The 19,257-nt window shown below is 39.7% G+C and overlaps 1 protein-coding gene across 10 annotated transcripts in view; it reads left to right on the forward strand.

The window, feature by feature from the left end:
- Positions 1–19,257, forward strand: part of SYTL4 (synaptotagmin like 4) — a 121,942-nt gene that overhangs the window by 101,633 nt on the left and 1,052 nt on the right. For 4 of the 10 annotated variants that reach the window (XM_045817526.1, XM_045817527.1, XM_045817525.1 and 1 more), the window contains 9 exons: positions 1,280–1,370; positions 1,486–1,589; positions 2,098–2,205; positions 3,375–3,553; positions 3,851–3,953; positions 8,414–8,575; positions 14,885–14,993; positions 17,030–17,129; positions 17,857–18,065. In XM_045817526.1, coding sequence (XP_045673482.1) covers positions 1,280–1,370; positions 1,486–1,589; positions 2,098–2,205; positions 3,375–3,553; positions 3,851–3,953; positions 8,414–8,575; positions 14,885–14,993; positions 17,030–17,129; positions 17,857–18,065 — 1,165 coding nt within the window. The remainder of the gene's footprint in view (positions 1–1,279; positions 1,371–1,485; positions 1,590–2,097; positions 2,206–3,374; positions 3,554–3,850; positions 3,954–8,413; positions 8,576–14,884; positions 14,994–17,029; positions 17,130–17,856; positions 18,066–19,257) is intronic. The other 6 variants (XM_045817532.1, XM_045817529.1, XM_045817528.1 and 3 more) reach the window with 6 other exon arrangements.

Genomic DNA, 19,257 nt, shown 5'->3' on the forward strand with positions numbered 1-19,257 from the left:
GAGTGAAGGCAGTAGAGTTCATCAAGTTAGAACAGATTAAGATTTGGCCTTGCAGAAGGGTGATTCTTCCCAGGAATGGTGGTGCCTCTTAAGCATGTGGGAAGACATCCCTTGCCCTAAAACCACTCAACTCAGTCTCTCCCTGTGTGTCTCTGACAGCCACAGAGAGTACCCGGAATTCCTTGAGAATTTTAAAGAAGATTTTATTTATTTATTTTTAGAGAGGAGGGAGGGAGGGAGAAAGAGAGTGATAGAAACATCAATGTGCGAGAGAAACATGAACTAGTTGCCTCTTGCACACCCCCACCTGGGGACTTGGCCTGCAACCCAGGCATGTGCCCTGACCAGGTATCAAACCAGCAACCTTTTGGTTCTCAGGTTTATGCTCAATCTACTAAGCCACACCAGGCAGGGATCCTTGAGGATTTTAAAAGAAAGACTGCAATGCAGGCCCAAGCTGGTTGCTGCTGGCAAAGCCCGCAGCTGAGTGTGATCTTGGCAGGGTGGAGCCTAAGGGTATTGGCAGGCCCCAGGCTTGTGATGTCTGATGAAGGGGAGTGCTTGACCCAGGATCCAATGGTCTCTATGTGCATTGTGGGAGAGGGTCTCAATACATGGACATTGGTAGCTGTCCCTCTAGCCATAGCCATGTCCCTGAAGCCACACAACTTGGTTTCTCCCTGTATGATGCTGGTACACTCTGAGCTACCATCCCTCCCCTGGAGCTCAGGGTGAGTGCCTGCAAGTGAGATTTTGTGCACTGTTTTTTTCAGAGAGTGCCTGAGTTTCCAGCAGTTTCCCACCTCATGCAGGTGGATGGAATTCTCTCTAGTTTTCAAAACTAGATCTTATGTATGCTCTTCTTCTGTGTACTTATGTCCTGGGCTGGGAAGCTCAGCATGGGGTTGAAACCTTTTGTTCCTCAAGGGGGAACTCTGCAGCTGACATATCCCTACAGATTTTCAACTTCCATATGTGGGCAAAGGGCCAGCCCTTTTTGCATTTCCACCCTTCCTATCAGTCTTGAAGTAGCTACTTCTGTATATCATTACTTATAAGATTTCTGTTCAACTAGTTTTTAGATAGTAATCCAGGTTGATTGTTTTATAATTTAGTTGTAATTTTGATGTGGTCCTGAGAGAAGGTGAGTATAACTTCCACCAGGCCACCATCTTGGATCAATTCCCTGAGCCTTGTTCTTTTTGAGGCTATCCTTTCGTACTATATACTTGCAATTATCCAACTGTCATTTTCCATTTCCTGTCCTATTCCTTCTTAGGAAACTCAGCCTGGGGTTCGAAATGTGATATCTGTCAATGAGTGTGAAATGATATTCAAGAAGAATGCCAGAAAAATCCTCCGGCCTTCAGGTAGCTTTTTTTCTTTCATGGCCTTTTGAAATAGAAGTTCTCAGTACCCTCAATGGGTTCTTGGTATGGAGAATAGTATGTATCTTTTAATTTGAGATTTTGATCTTTTATTCAGAATATACTAAATCTGTGATTGATCTTCGCCCTGAAGATGTGGGGCATGAAAGTGGCTCCTTGGGAGACAGAAGCCAATCTGTCCCTGGCCTCAGTATGGATATGGTAACTACCTTTGTATTTCATTTGATCACTATGTGAAATTTTATATAGCTAGAGTTGACTTTAGTACCTTGTAGTCTCAATCAACCTGTTATTCTTTAGGAAAATGCAACATGAATGTTTGTTTTCCCAAATTACTAAAATAAATCTGGTTACTGAATTACTTAAAGAAAAAGACTGTCTTCACTGTCTTTGTTATCTTCTAATACATTGCTTGATATATGTTTGGGTGCTCAAATAAATACTTATTTTGATTAAAATCTAAACAGGTGGGTGGGTTGGGGAAGTCAGATGTGAAATATATATTCTTAATCTTATTCTTTGGTATTTGAGAAAGATGGTTGGAATATAGTTTATAAGCCTGAAATGGGGGGGTCATAAAAATAAGGATATGTGCATACATGTTCACATGATACCTCAGAACTCAGCAACAGTCATGGTTACACTAAAGGCAGGATATTGGTCTTTGTGCTGTTTCTTATTTGTATTAACTCTGAATCTATATTTATTGCTTGAGGAAGAGGAAGAAGAAGAGGAAGAAGAAGAAGACATTGACCACCTGGTGAAGTTGCATCGCCAGAAACTAGCCAGAAGCAGCCTGCAAAGTGGCTCCTCCATGGTAAGTTGTATTAGTTCTTTGGGCATAAACACGTTGTGATACCAGGAAGGGAAAAAGTGGTTCCTTGGAGCAGAGTCAGGACCTGAATCATTCTAGTCACTCTTTCCAGGTACTTGTATGCATTTGTTCCTGTCCTCAATTTACACATTGGTTGCTTACTGCACAGTGAGGTCACTTCAGGTCAAAAATAAAAATTAAAAAAATATTTTTTATTTAAATTATTTTATTGTTGTTCAATTATAGTTGTCTGTATTTTCTCCCCAATAGGACACATGGAGGTGGGTTTGGAGATTCTTATGTTGCATAACAATTAGGCCTAGAGATGTACTTCATCACAGCTTTGTGAACAGTAACCTGTAAATTCTCCCATAAAGAGTTACTCAGGCCATGAAATGAGCAAGATCAGATTTCTTTATCTGAGCCCAACTCAAATCTCACGTTCAAGAGTAGTGAGTATCATGAGAAAGGCCCTGGTAGGATTAATTGGTAGCACAGTATGATTAAGGAGCAACAATACCAAGCAGAATCATGAAGTTAAAAGAAAATTTAAGAATCAAGGCCTAGTTACAAGAGCCAGGAACCAGGATAATTAGAGTTTGTTGCTGCTCACACAGAAGAAGAGAATAGCAGGCTTGCACAACTCATCAATACCTGAGAGGAAGATGTCTTTTTACATCTGGAGGGATTTTCCCTCCGATTCTGACTCATTTACTTCTTTCTGTAGGCCTTGATAGGGCTAAGGTAGATAAAAGAAACTCACAGATAATTAAGGCACTTTGTTTTAATTAGTAACTGTTCCCTTCTCACCAATGTTTTAGTATATATAACATATACCAGAAATAGACTTAGGTCCACCTTGCCTCTATACCTTGCCCACCTTCTGGTGCCAGAAGGTGAAAATTAACAACTAAATGTCTAAAAAGAGGGAAAGAAGAGAAGCTAAGAGCCTATGTGAGCCATGAGTTGATTTATTAACCCAAATGATTGTGAGATTGCTTCTAGATGTCTCTTATACTCTGAATACAAGAGTGTTGGTAGTACTGGCTTGTTGTAGGGACTTTTGAAACTTTTGTTTTATTCAGTGGTGTTTTTTATTGTGAGGAAAGATGTGAGCCATGTGGGCATGGGAGTATGCCTTTGCCAGATATTTGTGAGTGCTTTATCTTTAGAGTACAATAGGCAGCACGATGAGCATCTATAGTGCAGCTGGCGATTTTGGGAACATCTCTGTGACTGGCAAGATTGTCTTTTCCCTGAAGTATGAGCAACAAACACAGACTCTGATCATCCATGTGAAGGAGTGCCACCAGCTGGCTTATGCCGATGAAGCCAAGAAGCGCTCTAATCCGTGAGTGTTTCTAGAACCTGACTGATGCTCTGAGATGAGAGTTCAGACCCTGGCATCTATTTGGGAACTCTTAAACTGAGCTTATCACCTCCTGGGAGGACAAAGCTTTATGGTTGAGGGTGGTTAGGAAAGATGTGGGAAAGGGTCCAGAATTGGGAAAATGCAATAATGGGATGTCTAAGAGGGCTTGATGTAACATTTTAATTTCCTCATGGCATATGTATAATGGAGAGAAGGTAAGTGAAGAATGGGCTGAGAAAAGATGATGAATTACTCAGTACTATCCTTGGTTTCTAGATATGTGAAGACCTATCTGCTGCCTGACAAGTCCCGGCAAGGAAAAAGAAAAACCAGCATCAAGCGGAACACTGTCAATCCACTATATGATGAGATCTTCAGAGTAAGTATCTAGACCTTGAGGGAAGTAGAATGTGTTCTGTCTTGTGAATTAAGTAAGCTGTAGTTATTCTCTGGCTACATGGCTTGTCAATGTGCTTTTCAGTGGCCATGTCTATGTCTGAGGATACACTCTGGGTATCTGTTCATATCCTCCCTTCTCAGAGAAGAGAACAAAGGTGACCTGGCTTTCTTGGAATATTGTGAAGTTGGAGATTTGTGTGGCCACAAATCTCAGTTTAAAAAGTCATCTGGGAGATTCAAGATGGTGTCAGAGTTAGTGGAAGTTACAGTTACCTTCTCTCAGGACCATATCAAAATTACATCTAAACTACAAAACAATCAGCCTGAATATCCATCTGAAGACTAGCTGAACAGAAGTCATAACTAAGGATATACAGAAGAAGCATGTCAAGACTGGTGGTAGGAAGGATGGAGTCACAAAAAGTGATGGCCCTGTACTCATGTGTGGCAGTATGGAATCTGAGGGAATATTTCAGCTGAAGAAGTCCCCCCAGAAGAGTAAGGAACCTAAAACCTATTCTGGGCTCACTAGCGCAGAGCACCAGACTTGTGAAAAAGACACCGTGTAATATCTGTCTGCGAAAATAAGCAGGACTCCATCCACCCATGTGAGATGGGTAACTGCAAGAAACCCAGGCATTCTCTTAAAGTACCAGTGTACAAAATCTCACTTGCAGGCACTCATCCTGTGGTCTATAGAAGGGATGGTCGGTCAGAGGGGACCAGAGTCAATACAGGGAAAAATTGGGTTGAGTAGCTTTGGGGAAAGGGCTGGAGGGATGCCACCAATGTCCCTGTGCTGGGTCTCTCTTTTATACTGCCCACAGATGCCATCTTTCCTGAGTGAGAACACCCCTCCATATGGCATTAGCTGGAAGAGATGCACTACATCCCCCACTCCCTCCACTAACTACCTGAAGCCCTGCCCTGCCAAGATCACTCCTGGTAGAGAGATCTACTTGTAGCCTACAGCCTGAACCCACATTACAGTGTTTCTTGAAAATTCCCAAAGAAGTTCAGGCAAACTCAGGGAGTGCCAAAGGCACACAGGGAGAGACTGAGTTTGTGTGGCTTTTGGATGAGGGCTACTTTTTCCCCACACACAAGAAGGAGCCACTGTTCCTGTGTTTGCCTGGTCTCCATGATCCAACAGCATCAGCCTGGGGAGAGGCACTAGCCCCTCTCTGCGAACTCCCTAGGACCTGCCACACTGCAAAGGTCTTCAGGCCTCAGGAAGGTAGCTGCTGGCCTTGGCATACTCTGAGACTTTTTCTGAGTGGCCTTAGACTTAGCACTTGTGTCTTCTTTGAATCTGCATGAAACACTCATCCCTACCTGATAAATCACTGAGAGCCTGCCTCATACAACTCACATACTGCCAGAGGCTCATTTAGAGGCTGAGTCTAACGGAAAGCCAGCAGGCAGTGATGAGTTTTGGGGTGTCTTGGGACTCTTGATGACCTTCCCCAGCCTCAGTAGTGGTGGCAGCCAGCTTCAATGCATAGCCTTCTGCCTCCAAAGAGAACCCAGGCTCTGAAAGGGCAGCTACCAACCATGGATTGCCTTGTAGCTCCTAACAGGTATCCTGGGATCAACTACAGACAGTGTCTGAAATTGACATGCACTGAAGTCCCTCCTAAGAGGCCCCAGAACCAACACATTGGTGGCTAGCTTCAGACCACATCAGAATGTGACCTGATTTCCTCTACAGATAGCACACTCAAAGGGAGGTCTCAGCATGCACCAGAGCCTGCAGGTGTGAATTCTGCCTTATGAGGTCAGCAGCTCATACACTGTGGTCAGGGCAAATGTCAAAGGCAGCCAGCCTGTGGGTCAACCCCACCCAGTTGGGCCAACAGCAATCAACACTGAAATACAACAGATGGGAGGGATTATATAACCCACACAAGAGACACTTGTAAAGCACCCAGCTCATGTAATCACAGAAACTACACCCCTGAGACCCACAGAACACCTATTACATAAGACCACCCTATAAAAACTGGGAGAAACAGTGTATCTATTGAAAACATAGGAACAAACAGAGAAGCAGCCAAAATGGGGAGATACTTTTATCAGAACAATTATAACCAACAAAATTTTAAAAGAGCAATTATAACCAACAAAATGGAAACAATATTAAAAAAAATTTTCCAATAAACAAGTGTTATTGACTGGTAGGCTTCATAGGTGAATTTTTACTGAACATTGAAAGAAAAAGTTTACACTTATTCTCTTCAAACTATGAAGAGAAATGTATAATAAAGCCACAGAGAGATATCACCTCACACCTGTCAGAATGCCTATCATCAGTAAATCAACAAACATTAAGTGTTGTCCAGGATGTGGAGAAAAGGGAGCCCTCATAAACTGTTGGTAGGAATGCAGACTGGTACAACCACTGTGGAAAATAGTATAGAGAGAACCTCAAAAAATTAAAAATGGAACTGCCTTAAAACTCAGGAATTGCAATTCTGTGTATATATATGAAGAAACCCAAAACACTAATTAAAAAGTACATAGGAGGTCAGTCCAGAAAAAGTCCAACCATTGTTAGTATAAGGAGAACAGCTTGCACAACACTGATGTAACCTGTCAGCCAAGGAGAGTGGACTGGAATGTACATGCATGAACATTGATGACTTCACTGTACTAGTTAGTGGGGGCGGTAGATGCCATTGATGAACATGTGTACTGTGTGGTTGTCACATTCAAAATGACTGAGCGAGTACAGCAACAAATCTGCATCAAAATTTGTGTTAAGTCTGAACATTCTTCTGTGAAAACTGTTCAGATGATTCAGAAGGCTGCAACGATGGGCAACTGGTGATTGACAGCTTCATCACAATGCATCTGCTCATGCATCACATATTATGCAGAATTTTTTGCCAAAATATCAAATCATCCAGGAGACTCAGCCCCACTGCAACCCAGATTTGGCACCCTGTGACTTCTTGTTTTCCCAAAACTAAAATCACCTTGAAAAGGGAAGAGATTTCAAACCTTTGATGGGATTCAGAAAAACAGGATGGTGCAGATTCAGAAAAACAGGATGGTGCAGCTGATGGTGTTTGGGAGAACTGTGTGAGGTCCCAAGGGCCTACTTTGAAGGGGAGTGAGGTGTCATTGTCCTATGTACAATGTTTCTTGTATCTTCAATAAATGTGTCTATTTTTCATATTATGTGGATGAATACTTTCTGGACAGGCCTCATATATGAAGGACCCATAGACATGGACAATAGTATAGGAATTGACTGTGGAAGTGGTGGGCAGGCTGGGTGGGAGGGCAAAGGGAGAAAATTGGGACAACTGTAATAGAATAAACAATAAAATATTAATAAAAATAAGGCCAACAAACTAGAAAAAATATATATGCATCTCCATGTTCATTCCAGCATTATTTATAATAGCCAAGATATGGAACCAACCCAAGTGCCCATCAATAGATGGCTGGGTAGAAAAGTAATGATACATAGATATAATGAAGTATTACTCAGCCATAAAAAAGGACATGTTACATTTTGCAACAGCATGGATGGACCTAGAGAGTATTATACTAAGTGAAATAAGTCATACTAAGAAAGACAAATACCATATGATTTTACTTATATGTGGATGTAAAGGACAAAATAAACAGAATAGAAACAGACTTAACAGATACAGAGACCATAGTGATGGGTGCTAAAGGGGAGGGTGATTGGGGGACTGAGTGGAAAAGGTAAAAGTCTTAAAAAGTATAAATTGATAGTTACAATAGTCATGGAGATATAAAGCACCGTATTTTTCAAACTACAAGATGCACTTTTTTACCACATTTTTTGCTTCAAATTTTTTTTCCTATTTTCTTCCTCTAAAACCTAGGTGCATCTTAGATCTGCACTATAAGATGCACCTAGGTTTTAGAGGAGGAAAATAGGAAAAAAATTTGAAGCCAAAAAATGTGGTAAAAATAACTGTGTCTTATAGTCCAAAAAATACAGTATATAACAAAGGGAATATAGTCAACAATATTGTAATAACTATGTATGGTGACAGGTGGGTACTTGAAATATTGGGTGGTACACTTTTGTATATGATTGTCTAACCACTATATTGTACACCTGAAAGTGATAGAAAAGTATGCTGAATAAAACTGTAATTGAAAAGTAAAATTTAAAAAGCATCATTTGGAATTAGGAGTCTCTGGGCATTTTGCAGGGGAATGTTCCAGTGTTCTCTTACCCACTCAAGGAAAAATTAATTTCCAGGCCTTCCCATGGACTATGGTAGGTTTTTTGAAATGGAGTAAGTTGAAGCTTTTAACTGAGGAAACTCATAGTGATTTACGGACTATAGTCATACAATCTTTAGTACTATGGACTCTGGGACTGGTTGCTCAGATGTTGGAATAATCTTTGCTGAGGAATTATCAATAATCATCTTGGGCTTCTTTTCACAGTATGAGATCCCTGAATCTCTCCTGGCCCAGAGAACATTGCAGTTCTCAGTTTGGCATCATGGTCGTTTTGGTAGAAATACTTTTCTTGGAGAAGCAGATGTCCAGATGGATTCCTGGAAGCTTGACAAGAAACTGGATCATTGCCTCCCTTTGCATGGAAAGGTAGTCTGCTTTTACAATTCAGGCAGTTTGGATATGAAGTAGAATTGTCTGCAGTATCCCTTGCTGGTACATGTTGGTAACATCTTTAAATGTAGTCTGCTGTATAGTTCTAATGCATCTTGCTGGAGTTTCTGAGGACTTGTACGGCCTGGCAAAGGATGAAGCCATAGTTTTCCTTCGAAAAGTTTTTCATGTGTGTGCCACGATTTGCCTCCTAACCTTCCAGAGTCTGGGCATATACTAACATCCTAACTTGCACCTCTTCTCTAAGCTAACCTTTTGGGTGTATCCTAATCTGCACTCCTTTTCCAAACTAAAATTTTCACTAAAGAAGTGGGAAGTAAAACAATTTGTGGAGTTCCAATTGCTGTGCTCTTGGTCACACAGATCAGTGAAATGGAGATGGTACCTCAGATGAGAGGGTAGCAGTGTGAAAAATAGTGCCTGGGATCTGAGAGCAGACCTGGATTTGGACCCGGGTTCTGCTATTTGCCAGGTAGTTAAATCATGTAACATAAAATAACTTACCTGTATTTTTCAGACTATAAGATGCACTTTCTCCACCCCATCCCCAAATTTGGGAGGAATAATGGTTGTTAATGCTGCTGTTGAGTTCTGTTTATGTTTACATTGGTGAAATATTATGTTATTTATGTTGTTAAACATTTTACCACATTTTTTGCTTCAATTTTTTTTTCCTATTTTCCTCTAAAACCTAGGTGCGTCTTATGGTCCAAAAATACAGTAGGTAAGTCACCTAACTTCTGTGAGCCTTAGTTTTTTCTATAAAATGGAGATGATAGTATTCTTTTTTACAGGATTGTGTGCAAAGTACCAATTAGTGCCTGGCACATAATGGACATTCAATAGGTTGCTGTCATTCTGTTTAAGATGAATTTGTTAAGACAGAGATAGAACTTCTTGATTATCAGAACTATTCAATGGCAAGGTTCTTTTGTTAAATTTTTTTACCCTAGCATTTTAAATGCAAATAATAGGACATGGTCCATAGAATATCTTTGGAAAGATAGACAAGAAACTAGGGGTAGTGGCTTCCTGTAGGAAGACAGACTGAGGTGGGCAGGCAATTTAGTTATCTCTATATGCCCTTTTATATTGTTTGAACTTTTGCCCTGGCTGGTGTAGCTCAGTGGATTGAGCGCAGCGCAGGCTGTGAACCAGGTATCGCAGGTTTGATTCCCAGTCAGGGCACATGCCTAGGTTGCAGGCCATGGCCCCCAGTAACCACACATTGATGTTTCTCCCTCTCTCTTCCTCTCTCTCTCTCTCTTTCTCTCTCTCTCTCTCCCCCTTCCCTCTCTAAAAATAAATAAATAAAATCTTAAAAAAGAATTAATATATTGTTTGAACTTTTACAGTGTGTTTATGTATATAATTTTATATACATATATAAAATATATCACTTATTAAGAAAATTAAGAATAAAAGGATTTATATGCATATGGTTCAAAATTAAAAGAACATAGACATGTATAAGAAGAAAAGTAGGTTCTATTCCTTAGAAATAACCAGTTTATCAACTACTTGTATATCTTTATAGAAATTTATATTAGCCCTGGCTGGCGTAGCTCAGTGGATTGAGCGCGGGCTGGGAACCAAAGTGTCCCAGGTTCGATTCCCAGCCAGGGTACATTCCTGGGTTGCAGGCCAGAACCCCCAGCAACCGCACATTGATGTTTCTCTCTCTCTCTCTCTCTCTCTCTCTCTCTCCCTTCCCTCCCTAAAAATAAATAAATAAAATCTTTAAAAAAAAAGAAATTTATATTAAGCAGCACAGATATACACATAAAAATTTACATTTTTTCTTTGTACACAAATAAGATCATACAAACCCTTTTGTGTATATATATCTTGATTTTTTATTATCTTGATTTTTTATTTAACAATCTATCATTGATCATGGACATCTTTTTATGTTATTACTTAGAAATCTATCTCATTTTAAATACTGTATAGTTATCTTTCATGTGCCTGTATTGTAATTTATTTACCATTCCCCCACTGATGAGCATTTAAATAGTTCATTTTTTTTGTTCACTGTTAAAAACCTATGCTGTAATATATCTTGGCCTCCTTTTTAAAATGTAACTGTAGGCAACATTTCTGGTGATGGAATTTCTGAGTCAAAGGAAATGTACATTTAATATTTTGATAACTATTGCCTTCCAAAAAGCAGTAACATTAAATTGTCCTTTTAAATACTAATAAAAACAGGAAAGAAATTGTCACAAAGCTATAGCATATTATTAGAAATTTAGAATTTCTTAAGCATTTGGCACACAAGTCATTCTCTTAGGGGCCTACAGTAGATATCATTATTTGGGAAACATTACACTAAACCATCATGAACTAAAATGAAAATCTGCATTAAAATGGAGGTATTTGGTTTTTGCAATTATTTTGAGACAGAATGAAAATATGCTACTGAAACAAACACACCAACTTTGAGCTAAGCTAACCTCCAATTCTTAAAAGTCCATTGAAGTTCACAATGTAGAAATTAAAAATATGTAGACATTTAATAAACAACACAAAGACTATTTCAATATTATATATCTATTTTAACTTAAAACATTCTATATTTATTATTTCTGTTTTTTCACCCAGTAATCCATTTGCCTCCCAGTGAGTGTTCTCTTCCAGGCATCTACCTCCCTTATTCTTTTTTTTTTTTTACATTAAATCTATTAGGGTAATACTGGTTAATAACATTGTACAAATTTCAGGTATACAACTGAATTTATTGAATTTATTGGGATGTATAACTTTATGACATCTGTGTACTCCGTTGTATGTTTGCCACCCAAAGTCTAGTCCCCTTCCATCACGTTGTATTTGACCCCCTTTACCCTCTACCCCCAAACCCCCTTACTCTCTGGTAACCACTATTACCTCCCTATTCTTTTTTATTAAAGTATATTTTATTGATTATGCTATCACATTTGTCCCAGTTTTTTCTCTCCTTTATCCCCCTCCTTCCTGCACTGCCCCCCTGACCTTCCAGCATCCCTCCCCTCAGTTCATGTTCATGGATCGTACATGTAAGTTCTTTGGCTTCTCCATTTCTGATACTATTCCTAACCTCCCCCTGTCAATTTTTTGCCTACCTATTATGCTTCTTATTCTGTGTACCTTTCTGCCCACTCTCCCCCTCCCTTTCCCCACTGGTGAGCCACCATGTATGTGATCTTCATTTCTGTGATGCTGTTCATGTTTTAGTTGTTCACTTAGGGTTTTTTTGTTGTTGTTGTTTATTTATTTATTTTTTTTAGGTTCGGTTGTTGATAGTTGTGAGTTTGTTGTCATTTTACTGTTTATAGTTTTTTTATCTTATATTTCTTAGATAAGTCCCTTTAACATTTCATATAATAAGGGCTTGGTGATGATGAACTCCTTTAACTTGACCTTATCTGGGGCACTTTATCTGCCCTTCCATTCTAAATGATATAGCTTTGCTGGATAAAGTAATCTTGGATGTAGGTCCTTTCAAGGAGTATTCCAAACCTCAAGAAGTATTCCAAGCCTTTCATGACTTGGAATAACTTCTTTCCAGCCCCTTCTTGCCTGTAAGGTTTCTTTGGAGAAATCAGGTGATAGCCTTATGGGAACTCATTTGGAGAGGTAACTCTCTCCTTTCCTCTTGCTGCTTTTAAGATTCTCTCCTTATCTTTAATCTTGGGTAACTTAATTATGATGCACCTTGGTGTGTTCCTTTTTGGGTCCAATCTCTTTCTGACTCTCTGGGCTTCCTGAACTTCCTGGAAGTCTATTTCATTTGTTAGACTGGGGAAGTTTTCCTTCATTATTTGCTGTAGTGGGTTTTCAATTGCTTGTGCTTCCTCTTCTCCTTCTGGCACCCCTATGATTTGGATGTTGGAATGCTTAACGTCCTGGAGGTTCCTAAGCTTCTCCTAACTGTTTTGCATTCTTGTTTCTTCATTCTGTTCTGGTGGGATGCTTAGTTCTTCCTTTTATAACAAATCGTTGATTTGAGTCTCAGTTTCCTTCCCTTCACGGTTGGTTCCCTGTATATTTTGCTTTATTTCACTTTGTGTAGATTTCATTTCTTCCTTTATTTTGCAACCAAGTTCAATCAATTCTTTGATCATCCTGATTACCAGTGTTTTGAACTCTGCATCAGACAGGTTGTCTAACTCCTTGTCGTTTATTTCTTTTTCTGGAGTTTTGATCTGTTCTTTCACTTGGGCCATATTTCTTTGTCTCAGCGCACCATCTGGATGAATGTTTCTTTAACCCCTTAGTTGTTGGACTTCCATGCAAATGTTTTTCTGTCAGTTCTGGTTGTTCTTTGTTTTTAAATTAGTTGTTATCCTTCTTTTGGTTATGCAAGAAAGTGAAGCATTTCTGCCTAAATCTCCATCTTGACCAGAACTTTCTTCATTTAGCACCTCCCTTTCTTTTCTATCTCTCCATTACACTAAACTTTGTGCATTCTTGGTATGTGGTACATTTTTCTAAAGTGATCAGGATTATGCCCTCCTGGCATTGATATGTTCAGTAATGAGGACCTAGTTTAAAGGAGCCCCAGTGAAAGGGCACCTCTAGTGCTCATGCTTGGGGTACCAAAGCATAAAGAACAGAGCCATGCCAAGAGAGCCAGTAGAGTGAGGCAGTTCTGCTATTCACAGCCAAAGATGATAGGCTACTTGCTGTTCATCCCTGATATTTATTCACTTTTTCATTCATTCAGTAAATATTTGTGGAGTGCCTACTATGTACCAGGTACTTTGCTTAGTTGCAGTCATGCTAGGATGAACAAAAACAGGCTTGATTCTTGCCCTTCTGGTGTTTATGTTCTAGTGGTAGAGGCAGTCATTAATCAAAAGTTGCATAAATAAATGTGAAGTTAAAAATTGTGGTATATTGCCCTTTCCATTATGGTTCACTTGGTTGGAGCATTGTCCCATAACCAAAAGGTTGTGGTTTGATTCCCAGTCAGGGCACATACCTAGATTGCAGGTTCAATCCCTAGTTCAGGTGCATACAATCTCCAGTCCAGGCATGTACGATCCCCAGTCTGGAAGTGTGCAGGAGGCAACCAATCAATGCTTCTCTCTTGCATTGATGTTTCTTTCCCACCCTTCTTCTCTCCCTTCCCTTCTCTCTAAAAGCAATGAAAAAAATGCCTTTAGGTGAGGATAAAAAGAATTGTGGCATATTCAAATCCTCGTAACACAGTTTTACCTAGTCTTCAAATCTTTGCAAGTTCTGTGTTAAAAAAATACTGTATATTTTGAAGATCATTCAAGTGATACATACTATTCTTATTTAAAAGGCTCTATAGGTATATACAGAGTAAAACATGAAGGCCCTCTATCCTTTCACCATTCCACTATCTTCCTTAGAAGAAAAAAGTGTTAAGTTTGTCTGTATTCTTTGGGGTTTTTCTATGCTGTGTAGTAGAGTCATTAAAAGCATCAACTCTGGAAACAGTTGATCTGAATTTGAATCTTGCTTCTGCCTATTACTGTATGACCCTGGGCAAATTACTTAACCTCTCTGTTCCTCTGCTTCATAATCTGTAAAATTGGAATAATAGTACCTATTTTATAGAACTATCTTGAGGATTAAACAAAATGATATACTTGAAGTACTTGTAACACATAGTAAGCACTATTTAATGATGATGATGATGATCATTACTTATATACACATATATTCACATGTACTAATATGAATATATTTTATTGTTTTGCATTCTGGGTGTGCAAAACAATAAAATATAGACGTGAGATACTTTCCTGCATCTTGCTTTGGTGACTTAACAATACATATTGGATATCTTTCCATGTCAGCATGTATAGATTCACTGCATTCATTCGATGATTGCATGCCACATGAGGGCATTACAATCACTCATTAACCTTTTCTATATTGATTGATATGTAAGTTATTTCCACTTTTCAGCTATTACTAATAATTGGTAGCGAGATCCTTCATTTTGGCATCAGCCCCCTGTGAGTTTATGTGGCAATCTTTCTGGAAGACCTTTGACAGTATGTGGAATCTAGTAGCTATATCACCAAGTAGCAAAATGGTGGGTATTCCAGAAGACATTTTGTTGATTCTTCTATATCTTCTTCTGAAGAAACTGCCTTAGAAACCTGTAGCTACCATGGCCGAGGGACCCCAGATTGTATTCATAAGGAGAAGGATCCTCATGCTGTGAAGCTGTTCTTGGGGATAATTTTAGAATCTCATCAGCAAGAGATACCAGCACCTCCTGAGAAGCCCACCTCAACCTGTTGGGTTTTCCCTGTATTTCAGATCAGTGCTGAGTCCACGACTGGCTTGCCATCACACAGAGGCGAGTTGGTGGTTTCACTGAAGTACATCCCAGCCTCTAAGCTCCCTGTTGGAGGTGACCAGAAAAAGAGTGAGTTTTCTTTGTGGCCCTGGATTTAGCCGTTATATTCTGTATAGGACGTATGTGAGTTGGTACTGGCTAGTGGCTAGCACTGTTGGAGAAACCATATTGAGATAAGCCCTGGATCATCTTCTAGGGAAGATTCTTTTACTTACTAAATAAGCCTTTTCTGCATATTTCAACCATAAAGGAATGCCTTAGGGTTGGCATTTAACTTTTTTAGGTCATGAAACTGACTTTGTCTTGGTCCAGCTGTGGCAAGCTCTTAAGAGGGCAGAACAGAACAGAAACTTTGGGGCCAAGAAAGGATGGTTGGAAGGGGTATGAGGTGTGAGGGAAAGGAAGTTGAAGGCTGAGGAAAAAGGAATCAATATACCAGGCACTGTGCAATTACTATGGATATGTAAATGAATGAGACATGACATTTGCCCTCCCTTGAGGGGCTTAGTTTGGCAAGACAGTCATATGCAAAAAGAACACAGATGCAGGAGTGATGGATTCTTTCTGGTTATATTTGGGAGAGCTTTAGAGAGGAAGTAATGATGAAACTGGACTTAAGACTTTACCAGGCAGAAAAGGAAAAGGATGAAGTGAGAAGAGCATTTGCAGAAGAGGAAATAGTATGAGCATGGTAAATAACAGTGGTGAGTGTGAGGCAGTGAATTCCTTATTTTGGTGGGGCTGGAATTACGGCATGTATATGTGAAAATGGGGCTAGAATTGTTGATGAGGCTGGAGCCTGACTGAAAAGAACCTTGAACAGAATGGTAAGGAGTTGTAATTGATCTATTGACAATGGAAAGCCAACATTCCTACAAAAGATCCTATAGCAAGGTCTACCTATAGGATGTGGGAAATCAATGACATCCCCAAGGAGGTTGTGCAAAATGAATAGAGAAGAGAGGCAAGGATAGAGCCATAAGGAACATCAGCATTATAAAGGTTGAAGAGAAGAGAAAAGCTAGTAAGATAGAGGGTTATCAGGAGAGAGCAATGCCAGGAAAGAGATTGAAGAAGGGAGTGGGATTTGTCAACAGCATTGAAATACTAATGGGAGGTCAGGCTCAGTGTGGCCTGAGAAGACATGGCTTATCGACATTAGATTACGTTTTCAGTGTATTAGTTGAAGCAGAAACCAGATTTCACTAGAATCTGGGCAGAGTTAATGAGGCAGAGAAGTAGAGGTGTTGAGTATGGACTCTTTTTTTTTTTAGGATAACTGATGGTGAAAGAAAGGCTACATGGAGAGTAGCCTCAAAATAAGATAAAGTTGAAGGGTGATTTTCTTTTTAAAATAATTTTTTAAAAAGGAGAGATGAGATTAGCAGATATTTACACTGAAAGAATGGGATCAGTGGAAAAAGATATTAAAAATAGGAGGTAGGGCCCTGGCTGCTGTAGCTCAGAGGATTGAGCACAGGCTGCAAACCAAAGGGTCACTGGTTTGATTCCCAGTCAGGGCACATGCCTGGGTTGTGGGCCAGATCCCTAGTAGGGGCCACATGAGAGGCAACCCCGCACATTGATATTTCTCTCCCTCTCTTTCTTCCTCCCTTCCCCTTTCTATAAGAATAAATAAATAAAACCTTAAAAAAGAAAAATAGGAGGTAGGTGTTGACATTGATGATGCCTGATGAATCCTGTGAAGTGGGGGTGGGGTCAAGACACAAGTGGAGAAGTCCTCTTTTTTAGGCATTCAATAAATATTAGGCAACTTTGTATTTCTAAGCCTCAATTTCGTCATCTATAAAATGAAGACAATAAGAGTATCTCATATGGTTGTTTTAAGAATTAAATGCTTAATGTAGAATCACTCTCATAGTGAGATTTTGATAAGCATTTATTGCTGTTGTTTTTTATTAATTGAGCACCTATTGCTTACTGTTAGGCACTCTGCTAGGTACTGAGAATCGAGGTCAGGTGTGGTGGTCCAGTTATGGAGCTTGCTGCCTTCAGGAGCAAGGAAAAGAAGTGTTGTGTAGATAAAGCTCAAGAGAAATCTGGAGGCATAGAGGCTCACTTGCTATGGCTGACATCCCTTACAGGTAAAGGTGGGGAAGGGGGAGAGCTCCAAGTATGGATCAAAGAAGCCAAGAACCTGATGGCTGCCAAATCAGGAGGGACTTCAGACAGCTTTGTCAAGGGGTGAGTCCCTGGACCAGTACAAAATTAACCAGTTTCAGAACAAGAGAGCTAAGAGAGAAACCCAATTTACCCTTTCTGTATGGATATTATACTTATGTGTTCTACCACCTCTAGCAATCAACTTGTCCCTGAAGCTAGGTAATGACAAAACCCCCATTACCAGGTTTGCACTGGACTGGACTAATGCTGATTGCCAAAGAAGAAGGGGGTAGACAGATAGGTTTGACTTTTCCTTTGTTATAGATTTATGCTCTTAATTAATCTTTAATAAATGAATAAAAAAGCCTTCTGTCCCCTATCAAGATTTAGGGACTCATGACTTTGTTCCCCAGAATATTTAAGGAATGCTCACTTTCCCCAAATTATAGATAACCCCACTGAATTAAGTTCTCTAGCAAATTATGTTTGGCTATGTCTGTAGTTACTACCATTGGTTTTATTTAAAGAGGACCTTATCCAATAGAAACAGAACAAAATATTTAAAACACATTTTAATATAATAACATTATATCAATTTTCTCTCCAGGTTGAAGGAATTTAATCAGATGAGTGATCTAGTAGAGGTAGTAGGAATCTACTTCAGCAGATTCAAAAGCAGGAGTATGTGTGTGAGGATCTGAGAGTTGTCTCACCTTTGTGGACTAGGCCTGTGGTAGGGGAAAGTGGAATTTAGATACATATTGTCAGACTTGAGTAGGTTGTTGATTACTCCCCTGCCCTCTGCCAGATACCTCCTTCCCATGAAGAACAAGGGCAGTAAACGTAAAACTCCTGTGATGAAGAAGACCCTGAATCCCCACTACAACCATACATTTGTCTACAGTGGCGTAAGGCTGGATGATCTACAACACATGTGCCTGGAATTGACTGTGTGGGACCGGGAGCCCCTAGCCAGCAATGACTTCCTGGGAGGGGTCAGGCTGAGTGTTGGCACTGGTGAGAGCTTCTCCCCCACTTTTGCTCAGTATCTTAAAGGCCTCTTGTATATTTCACTCCCAGTATTCCCAACTTCCTCCCTACAAAGCTTCTCTATGACAAAAGTGGTCTTCTTTCCTGAGTTAATGTTCAACCAATATTTACTGAGTGCCTACTATGTGCAGGCCTAGAGGAAGACTGAGCTCATGCACATAAATGAGCACATAAATGAGACCCTGATTGCCAGGAATACCATTATCTTCCCACCAATCTTAAAACCTGCCTGTATCTATACCTATAATTTCCATCTTCTGTCCTGTTATAATAAAAGAAGGGCCCTTTGTAGCAAAGAGCAATCTGTTTTCAAGTGTTCTGGATCATATCCTCACTTCTCAATGACCTCACTTCTGGAATCTCCTATCTCTCTTGTGTGATCAGTTTCATTCTCTCTGCCTCCCTACTGGAGGTGAAAATAAATATGCTCTGGTATTTCTGATCCTAAGAAACAAGAAATAAACCTTCCCTTGATCCCACAACTCTCCTCTAATTTATTGAAAATAATTATCTTTGTTCCCTCGCTCTCCTTTAGTCTTCAATGCACTGTGATCTGACTTCTGTTTTACCATGCCACTGAGAAATTACTTCTGCCAAAGTTTTGTTTTCACCTTACTAGAATTCTTGATGCTATTTAACCTAGCTTATCACTTCCTTTTTTCTTGAAATACTTAGCTTTTATTGACATTACACCCTTGATTCCCTTTTAACTCACAGATCACCTTCTCAATTTTCTTTGTGGGTTCCTCATTCTATACCCAAACTCTAAATGTTGGTGTTTTTCAAGGCATAGTCTAGGATCCTTTTCTTTTCTCTTTCTATAGTCTTTGCATTTAATACAAAGCATCTAAGATGATGTTTTTACCAATGTAAGCCAGTTCATGTCATTTCTCTCCTTAAAACCCTCAGTAGCATTCTGTTGTACTTAGAGCAAAGTTCTCAGCATGCCCACAGGTCCCATATGATCTATACCGTCTCTGTTTCTTTATTATGCATCCCTGTATTATTCTCTGGCTTGCTCACTGTGCTCTAGCCACAATGACTTTCTTTCTGCTCTCAAAATATACTAAGCTTATTCCCATTTTAAAACCTCAGTAATTAGTGTTACCTCTGTTTGGAAAGCCTGGCTCATTTCCATCGTTTAGATCTTGACTCAAAT

Source organism: Phyllostomus hastatus, unplaced genomic scaffold (genome assembly GCF_019186645.2).
Source record: "Phyllostomus hastatus isolate PE091 unplaced genomic scaffold, TTU_PhHast_1.1 phas_scaffold_28, whole genome shotgun sequence".
Lineage (NCBI taxonomy): Eukaryota > Metazoa > Chordata > Mammalia > Chiroptera > Phyllostomidae > Phyllostomus > Phyllostomus hastatus.